Here is an 11132-nt window from a genome sequence, read left to right on the forward strand (position 1 = left end):
ATATATATATATATATATATATATATATATATATATTTGTGTGTATGTGTGTGTGAGTAAAATCATACAAATATTTAATATCTTTTTCTCAAAACAAATCTCAGTACAGAATCCTTTATTATTTACTCTCTCTAGTTTTAGACACAGAATCAAATTTTCATTTTTCAGACAGAAGATCCTCTGGCAATAAACTGAAGTCAGGTGGAAAGTTGAACTATACAAACACACCTGTCCATACTTAGCAAGCTCCATAACAATCATACTTGGAGGTGGTGAGCAAACACCAATCAGTTTGATAATATGTGGGTGGTCAAACTGCTGCATAACATCTGTAGAAACGAGAAAAAACTTTTACTAGCCACAATCCTCAGTGAGTGTTATTTGCTCTTAAAACTGCATTTCGAGAAAAATAGTTTCTTCATTCAAGCAGTGATATATATATATATAAACTAGAGCCCAAACATTTACTAAATTAAGAATTTTACAGTTTAAGATTTGTAATGGTAACAAATGGGTTTCTACTGTTAGCTTAGTTAATGATGACAGTCTTTACCACTAACAAGAATATTGCTGTTGATAACCAAATATATTAAGAGTTACACAGTAGGCCTAGCTGAATTGTATATATTAATGGAAATTATGTAATCTTACGTATCCATGTGAAATGTCATATATATATATTTTAAAACAGTCTGTTTATGACATTCAGTTATAGGAAGAGATCCACATCATTTGCAGATGAAGATAAACTATGAAGAGAATTAGTATTACAAATAAGATCAATCAATAAATTTTGTATTATTTTAGTGTGGTGAATTATATAAAATTACTAACAGATAAATAAATACAAATTCCTTACAGTGACTGATATCTTGACAAGTCAATTACAATGTCAATTGTAATAAAATTTTGTAATGGACTTTTGTTTTAATGAAATAACATTTTAACATTGAATCTATTGAACATTTGTTTTTTCTCTTCAAGGTACTTCCATGTTATACACAATATATTCCTCTGTGCTTTATTAAACCTTTTTTTTATTTGAATTTACTGTGCGAGAAAAATTAAAACATTTGAAAATATGAGAATTTTAGTATTAGACTGTTCCTGCAAGATTAACAATTTCATAGTATTCCTTTCAAAATTACAACAATTAAATTTTAATAAATAACACACTATAACAAAAATTAACACAGTCTGGTCAATACTGTAAAAATAAGTCTTTCAGCTTTCCAACTTAATTATCTGAATCTGGATAAAAAATACAAATAGAACTCTTAAACTCATGTTATGACTTCTGGAAATTATGAAATAAAGAAAATTTATTGCAGTAAACGTCTGCAGTAATATTACATTGCTACAATTTAGGCTGAAAACTATAATGCTGTTTTCTGCAACTACATCTAAATGAATATTTAGCTGAAGCAATTTTTTTAAACAGGTAGCACTGAGTGTTCTTGTTATATCATTACAATGATTGATAATAATCTAAATATGTGTATTATACTTTAAGAATGTTCTTATTTCCTAAATATAGTTGGATAGTTTAAAAAAACATTAACTGGATAGCATTCTAGCTAGGTATCAATATAAGAGTTGTACTCTCCTCCCAAATTTCTTAAAGACTTTTAATGTCCCTGCTAAATTTCTGAGCTCTTCAATCTTTCACTATAACTCATTCATTCTTTTTGGTACTAAGTTTTTGGCTAGTCTTTTTACAGCCATTTAGTTGTTTATTTTCAGTCTGTTTTGGTATTACTTATATATCATTGTAATGTAAACATCAGAAAAATGTCAAACAAAGAGAGAACTCATTTTTATTGGTTATCAGGTGACATTTTTTGCATTTTAAATGCCCAGATCCTGGACTGAATTGCCCTCTCAAAATTCAAAAATGTCAGATTTAGCCTTAAGGTGCCTTGGTTAGCACCCTTGTATTTTGAAATCATAACTGGAACACTGATAAACAAGTATATAATGCTCTTTTCTTTTTTTTTCATTTTTGTTAACATGCATTTCTTTAACATGTGCATAATCTTATTTCATAATATGTTACATACATGTTCATGTGCACAAAAAATAAATCCCTACACCAATTTACTTACATGCTTCTTCCAAAAATTTCTCCCGGATATTAGGGTCACTCTCCAGTTTACAAGTTTTGATGGCCACTGGTAACAGGTCAGCCTCCTACAATATCACAAAGAAAAAAAAAGTTTTTTGTTGTTTTTTTCAAGTGCCTACAACAGTTTTAAATTACTCAAGTAGTGATAGATGTACATTCGTACACACACTCAACAAGTTAAATCAAGTGAGGGGAGTAACAGGTACTACGCCAGGATTCAAACAGTATTACATAGTGAGAAGTAATGAAGTCTGTATAATTAACTGATTTTTTTATGTAAAGGCCAGTTGCTATTTAATGTATGATAAAATAACTGCTACAAACTAATGCATAAACATTTATTTTTCTTTAGCAAATATGAAGATATCTTTGTTTTATTATTTTCAAGGTTAACCAATAAAGTCATGGCTAAGCAGAAAGCATGACTCCCTCTCAATCATTAAGAACACACAATGAAACTTAACAGATCTTCTTTATGTATTAATTTGGAATTTTTAAACTTAGAATTCAGCATTTAATGCTAGTTCTAATACACACTCATTATCTATGAATTTTATACTGAGATAACATTAACTGTAATACTGCATTTTTTATTTGTATTTTTTGCAGAAAAACAAGCAGTAAACCAAGAATGTAACATTTCTTCTGTTGTCTTGCAAATGTAAAATAGGTACTTCATGTTTACTGAATGCACTGCTTGCTTTCTTACTCAATTTCTGGACTAAAGTGAGATATAACTGTTGTTCTTATCTATGGAAAAATATTTAAACTACTTGGCCAAGAAGCCATAGGAGTTGTTAAAATTATCTGTTTTGTTTATGGCAAAGCTACTAAGTCTATTTGCTGCTGTCCCTAATTTTGAACTGTCAACCAGAGGGATGATAAACGGCTGGCAGAATCCACTGCCAACTCTTGGGTTACACTTTCACCAATGAATAGTGGGATTGAACATTATAATAGCAACCACAAATGCCAGGTTTTGATCCCACGATTTGCAGGTTATATGTCAAGTGCCCTAACCACCAGTCATGCCAGCCTGGTAATTACAATAAAATTTAAATTACCCATTACCCCAGAGTCACTTAAACTACAGGTTACTGATCACAGAAACTTTGCCTATTTTTTATTCTTTAATGATAATATATATATTTAGTTTATGTAAAAATTAATTTATTAATTATGACTTGTTTTGAATGTTTTCATGGTGTAAAGTTTTTTCCATAATATTAATATCTTTTTTTTGTCTAACAATTTTCAAATGTCTAGCCACTTTGGTGCAAATAGCATAGTTAAATGAAAAAAGATAAAGCAGTTAGGTTCATCTTAATAACTTAAAGTATTATAGAAATAGATTTTATCTTTGCTAAAGCACGAAACAAACTATGTATGCTACATAACAATATATACATAAAATCATCTTGAAGAATATGTGCTTCCAACTAAACTAAAACCAGAAACAAAATTCAACACTGACCTTTTTATGAAAATTATAAGATTCTTAATGATTCAATAAATGCATGGAACATAGGAGGTAGGTGTACAGTATTAAATTTATATCTTACAACTTTCTATTGATATTTGAATGTTTAAAGTCTTAATGGAGTAATAAATAAAATAAACAAAATAGATATTTCACATACAAAATTTGGGAATGCACATACAGTGAGAAACTCTGCATAAAATTAAAAATTTCTCATGGCTAAGCAGCATTTCTATATAAATATTAATCAGTCATTAATGCTATAAAAAGTGCACGACCAAACTGCTTTGATAATTTGCCACATGAACAACAATTTAATATATCTGTTTATGTTTCCTTCTGGTGTGAATTGCACAAGCATACTAAAGCTTCGTACCTACAGTAAATTATCAGGATGGATGATCAGAACACTGTAAGGTGATAACTAGCAGTTCACCATACAAGTTATCTTGAACAAAATAATTTAAACTGTATGGTTTTCAATAAACTTAAAATACATTATCATACAATATCCCTGCAAACTTGAAACAATGTTACTTAACATAAACATGAAGTATTCTCACCTCTGTCCGAAACATACCCTGATGGACATCTCCAAACTGACCCTCCCCAATAATGTCATTACAAGTGACCCGAGACCTACATATCTCATAATCCTGACCTGTCAGAAAAGAGGAGGTTAAGATTTTTTTAATAACATATATAATGAGATAATCTAACATTTCTTTACCATCTAAGCTCAGAGACACCTTGTAAAACTTATCAGCTTCCTTCATCTTAGAAATCCTTCAAATAAATTGCCAACACTTAGACATCATCTAAAATGCCTGCTATGTCTATTCTTGTATTTTCAACTAATTAATAAGGATTTAAAAAGAAAGAAAAATAACTATTCTAACCAACTGATGTTGAATAAAAGTCAAATACATATTCTAACCAACTGGTGTTGAATAAAAGTAAAATAACTATTCTAACCAACTGGTGTTGAATAAAAGTAAAATAACTATTCTAACCAACTGATGCTGAATAAAAGTAGAATAACTATTCTAACCAACTGGCGTTGAATAAAAGTAAAATAACTATTCTAACCAACTGGTGTTGAATAAAATGAAATAAATATTCTAACCAACTGGTGTTGAATAAAAGTAAAATAACTATTCTAACCAACTGGTGTTGAATAAAAGTAAAATAATTATTCTAACCAACTGGTGTTGAATAAAAGTAAAATAACTATTCTAACCAATTGGTGTTGAATAAAAGTAGAATAACTATTCTAACCAACTGGTGTTGAATAATAGTAAAATAACTATTCTAACCAACTTGTGTTGAATAAAAGTAAAATAACTATTCTCACCAACTGGTGTTGAATAGTCTCCTTCCTCTTCATGAACTTCAGCATAATCTGGAAAATAAAAGTTATTCAACTGTTGACAAAATAACTTACTTTACAGTTTGTCCAAAAACTGTAGTTAGTTCTATTATATCACATTCAGTTGATTCTGGTATATCATATTTATTTAAATATTCTATTACATCATGTTCAGTTGATTCTGATATATCACATTCATTTAAATATTCTATAGCTCATTCTATTACATCATGTTCAGTTGATTCTGATATATCAAATTCAGTTAACTGTACTACAGTTCATCCTATCATATCACATTCAGTTGATTCTGGTATACCATATTTAGTTTTTATTATAATTCATGCTATAATATCAGGTCAACTGATTCTGGTATATCATATTCCACTAACTTTACTATAATTCCTCCTACTACAGCACATTTGAATGATTTTAATATGTCACTTTCAGTAAACTGTATTGTATTTCATCTTACTATAGCACACTTAGTTGATTCTGATATGTCACAGTTAGCTAACTTTACAATAGTTTATCTTACTATACCACACTTGGCTGATTCTGATATGTCATAGTTAGCTAACTTTATAATAGTTTATCTTACTATAGCACACTTGGTTGATTCTGATATGAGGATACCCCTCATATTTAAACCAGGTAGACATTGATTATTTTACATGTCAAAAACCCATTTTGTTAAGAGGATACTCTACCAATTGAACAATGGAAGATTCAGATGACTTTACATTATGTCTAGTATCACTCTTTTTGCAAAGCTCAATGATAATATTCTTGTCAGATAATAAATATTCAAGCACCTAGATTTTTAGAAAAATCTACAAGTATTTAGCTTATTGAGAAAAGTCATGATATATACACAAAATCCATGAACATTCCCATGCCTTAGCAAAAGGACCAAAAGATAAGCACCTTTTCATAACACTTGTAATGTAAATAGTTTCCGTCCATAAGTTTTAATGTGAAAATAAAATTAAATTCTTATGGTGCGTTTCGAGATTAACTGGCATTTATGTAACATGACATTGGTAACTTCAGTTTAGTAGAAGTTCTTATTTTTACCTAACAAACAGGTGTTTCTTTACTATATCTCAATGATCATGTATCCATAAGTCAAGTGAAGTAAGACTTAAACCAAGGAGACTTGAGAAACATCAATGATAATGTACTCAAAAGTCAAGTGAAGTAAAAATTACACCAAGGAGACTTGAGAAATGTCAATGATAATGTACCCATAAGTCATATGAAGTAAGACTTAAATCAAGGAGACTTGAGAAATGTCAATGATTATGTACCCATAAGTCATATGAAGTAAGACTTAAATCAAGGAGACTTGAGAAAAACGTCAATGATAATGTACCCAAAAGTCAAGTGAAGTAAGAATTACACCAAGGAGACTTGAGAAATGTCAATGATTGTGTACCCAAAAGTCAAGTGAAGTAAAACTTCAAGGAGACTTGAGAAATATCAATGATCGTGTATCAAAGTCAAGTGATGTCAGAATAAAGCCAGAAAAAGAATTATGCTCACATACAGAGTTAGAAGCCAAATTGGATTTTCTGTTACACTGAAAGACATTTTAGTGACCCATTTCCACATGTACATTTTAAAAACAGCTTTCAACCATGTTATTGTTCAAGACTGACCATAAATAGTAGCAAATAACACATAATAAAACCATTTCAGTTTACTCCATGTGTATTGAAACTCCAGCAGTTGAAATTGGAGCATGCTCACCTTACTTAACAAACAAGTAATCTGAAGGTTGGACCCGACTTGTGTAAGTCAGTCAGTACAAGGTCTTCATCCTCAGACTGATTTACAATATAATGTGAATTATCATTTTAACTTTACTGATAATTTCTTAAATCTAAACATAAATAATAAACATAAAATTAAATCTAGGTATCTGTTAATATCAAACTTCCTTTGACTTTATTATAGCTTAAAAGGGTGGTTAGTTTTACTGTGAGCCTGTAGTAAATAAGTAACTATATATATATGTATACATCACATATATATATATATATAATTATACAATTCAATAAACATAATATTTAGCACATTTTACTTGTAATCCAATTTTCTTTTGCTCAAAATATAATCAGAATAATTTCAATAATAAGCTCAACATATTGTCCTACCTGATAGACTAGAGTTGAGTTGACAATCACTGGGGGAAACACTATAAGAAAGTGGCCTGCCTGGAGAGCTTCCTCTGATAGAAATAATAAGAAATTTAATTTCAGTGCAAAGGAACTACAGTTACAAAAAATGTTGTTGTTTTTGATTTTTGACATATACATACTTATATACATACACATATATATAGATGAGCTATGTTTGAAAAATTGATAAAGTTAACAGTTGGAACACAGTAAGGAAAAGTTCAATGGGTAACCTGCTTGTAAAACACAGATGATGGAAAAAGAAAAGGTTCTTAGTGTAGTGTTGTGTTTGGTGGCCATGATGGAGAACTCTCAGTGGCATTTATATGGTGGTCATGATGAGGAACTCTCACTGGTGTTTATATGGTGGCCATGATGGGGAAATCTTGGTAGTGTTTATATGGTGGCCATGATGGGGAACTCATGATGGTGTGTATATGGTGGCCATGATGGGGAACTCATGATGGTGTTTATATAGTGGCCATGATGGAGAACTCTTGGTGGTGTTTATACGGTGGCCATGATAGGGCACTCTCGGTAGTGTTTATATGGTGGCCATGATGGGGCACTCTCGGTAGTGTTTATATGGTGGCCATGATGGGGAACTCTTGGTGGTGTTTATATGGTGGCCATGATCGTAAACTCTCGGTGGAGTTTATATGGTGGCCATGATAGGGAACTCTTGGTGGTGTTTATATGGTGAAAATTAAATAATAGGTTGAACAATCACCAAGTTTTTATATATATTTATTTAAAGAAGGATGACGTTTTGGGCTAAGCACTCTTCGTCAGATCATACAATTTACAACAGGTTGTAAACTGTACAATTGTTCAACTTATTACTTAATTTTGATTTTTTCATTACCTATGTGGTTTTAACTATATTTGGTGTCTATATGGTGGCCATGATGGGTAGCTCTCATGACTGATTATTTCATACTGCACAGTTATGACTGGGTGGATTCCAGTTTTTAGTTGTTCAAGAACCTGATACGGATGTGTAGAAAGACATCATCACTCTCCCAAGTCTTCCAGTTCAGATAGTCTCTAATCTTTTTAACTGTTTTCTACTTACTCTGTCTTTTAAAAAATGGATCATTTATGTTTTTAACCTTCTACAATCTTCACACTGAGGTTGAATGTCAGAGTTTTATGTGTAGAAAACCTGGAAAACCAATTAACCTATACAACCAATAAGTTAATTGTACAATGGTAAACGTAACGACTTTCTATATTATTTCACTAATTCTCAACCTTTAATACTGAATCATAACAACTACAAATACACCAAGTAACGCAAAATACACAAACCTAGAAGAAAGGCAATTAACACACAAACATTCATCCTCCCAACAAAAAATATAATTAATGTAAAACTTATGCACCACCAAATTAATAATTTTTCCTTTCGAACAGCAGACTCCCAACATCCCAAAAAGACTTTTACTGTAATATAAACAGCTCTATCATGTAAAATATTAAATAAAACAAAAAACTATTATACTTTAAGTTCAAATTTTAAATTAAACAACTGAATTTTGTCTCTATTACCAAAAAAAGTTTTTTTACAGTAATTGCTTATTATAATGGTTTTAAGAAGATTATTTTGCACACACACACACACACACGCACATCTGAAACAGTGCAATTTGGTAAGTATAATTTTTACATCAACAACAACTTGCCACTAGTGTGCCAAGTTTTCCGACATGAAACAGATTATGTATTTGGAAACATGCTACATCTTTCTTACACCATTTTCTTTATAATTAAAACCAAAAAGGTAAATGTACATTATTGAAGCAATAGCCTAATCAAAATTGAAAATTGAGCTATATTTGCATGCCAGGCCATATTTACTGATATATTTGCTTTTGAATTAGTGGATTCAAACTTACTCCAAATCACCCTTAAATTAAAAAGGTACTTGTATTTTCAAACTTGATTGACATCTTATATGCATGTGAGCTAACAGCCAGTTCAGAAACCCCTAGGCTTCAGGTATATCCATTCTTAATTTTGAATTACTGACCAGAGGGAAGGCAGCCAGCACTTTTGGGCAGCAACATTGTTACTAGTAGCAATGTTACTAATGAAGTTACTTTTTAATAACATCTAAGGTTATGACACTACTTTTCAAATTTAATAATTTGTTTGATAATGTCATTAAATTTTTAGTAAAAAAAAGTGCAAGCTGCAAGCTCTACTGGTTTCCAGAAAATTGGAGGGAACAAGAATGATAAAAAATGATAGCAAGATATCAAGGTGTGTAGGTCTAATTTTCAGTAAACTAATACACTGATTATAGTATCTCAGGATATGTAGTCTAACTTGCAGTACATAGACAATGTATTGAATATTAAAGATTTTCATTTTTTTGATTACTTAAACAATACAAAAGTCTTTTTAGACATAAACATTTTCACTTGTATCTCATATAGCTAGAAAGTTGTCGAATTTGGTTCCTCAGCTAAAATCTGATATTCATAATGACTTTTCGTGTGTCTATATCTCCATTAAATGGAAACTGATGTTTTGGGTTAGCTCACTTATAGTCTTTGGTACAATAAAAAAGTTACAGCTCTTCGAAGCAATTAATTTATAAGTTTTTGCTTAAAAGAAACTGACAACATCAGTATACTGTTAAGAAATATATAATTTGTAAAAATATGTGTAAAGAAATGTAACTATTTTCATTTCAAACAAAATCTTAATGTCATGTAACTTTTCAGACTAATATATGGAAAAGTTATTGTTACAATTTATTTTAATAAACATATTACCTGTAGCCTGGTAGTTCTTCGCCTGAAACCAAAACATGCTTTAAGTTAATACAATTAGAATATGTTAAAAATAATTAGCCATGAACAAGTAACAATTAATTCTGAAACAGAAATTATGCTTATGATTACATAATCAAATAACAAACATAAAAAATAGATTTATAGAGATAATAAAAGGAAATGAATATATTCTAATTATAAAAAACTCAATAAGCAAAGATTCCACCAAAGCAAATAGTTGAACCAAGAATTTTTATGTATGTGGAAAGCGTTATAAATGAACACTACGTTCTGCTCAATCAAAACAGATATATTTTCATTGAAGTATCAGTGTTTCAAAAATTTTATAATCAATTGTTTAATTTAGTTTTAATAAATAGAACTAGGCAATTAACTTGATTAACCAATACAGTCAATTACCCTTGATTAAATCGATTAACAGGACAAAAATAAACAAAATTAGTTTTTTTTCCTAATATTTTTTGTTGTTATTCCAAGTAAACAAAATATTGCAATAATGATTTCTAATTAATATGTTTTATTAATTCAAGGTTGTTCACCTTTACTGGTTAGTCTCGTGACTCACAAAAATAATCAACTAATTGAACATAGTATTTCCAATTATTACTTATCTGAATTATTCCAATTACACAAGTATTATTGTACTGACAATTAATTGATTAATTCTATTAATAACTGATAAGAATTATCCATAGTACTGAAAGTGGTCAATTTATATCATAGTTTTTCACTGGTAACTACATTTTATTTAAAGAAGAAAACAAACATCTTTTTCAGGAAATCCTGGTCAAACCAGTTTTTAAAAAATATACTGTAAACAATATTTTCAGTAGAAATTTGTGGTTTGTTTTGAAACAGTGAAATCTAATAAAATTATTATTTCCAATGTAATATTTCTTACATTCTTTTCAAAAATTAGACAATATTAAAACACTTCTTTAAGTATTGTTAGTCCCTCCCTGTTGCATTATTTTATCTAGAACCTGATGAATTACATTTCTTCAATGTAAAAACACTTGTATAACATCATACCTGATGTGAGAATTATTGTTTATGATGTGCTGCACACATGCTCATCTTAACTTTATATCATTGTAACACATAAACACCAACTTACTGGTGTTTATAACTATTCTAATGTTTTCAAATTCGATGACGAGGAACCCACTTTGAG

At 29.8% G+C, this 11132-nt stretch overlaps 1 protein-coding gene across 1 annotated transcript in view; it reads right to left on the reverse strand.

Moving 5' to 3' along the window:
* Positions 1-11132, reverse strand: part of LOC106459183 (focal adhesion kinase 1-like) — a 69207-nt gene that overhangs the window by 15485 nt on the left and 42590 nt on the right. The window contains 6 exon segments of the mRNA XM_022385619.1: positions 225-329; positions 2106-2190; positions 4169-4266; positions 4960-5007; positions 7131-7204; positions 9938-9959. Of these exon segments, the coding sequence (XP_022241327.1) occupies positions 225-329; positions 2106-2190; positions 4169-4266; positions 4960-5007; positions 7131-7204; positions 9938-9959 (432 nt within the window).

Source organism: Limulus polyphemus, unplaced genomic scaffold (assembly GCF_000517525.1).
Source record: "Limulus polyphemus unplaced genomic scaffold, Limulus_polyphemus-2.1.2 Scaffold572, whole genome shotgun sequence".
Classification (NCBI taxonomy): domain Eukaryota; kingdom Metazoa; phylum Arthropoda; class Merostomata; order Xiphosura; family Limulidae; genus Limulus; species Limulus polyphemus.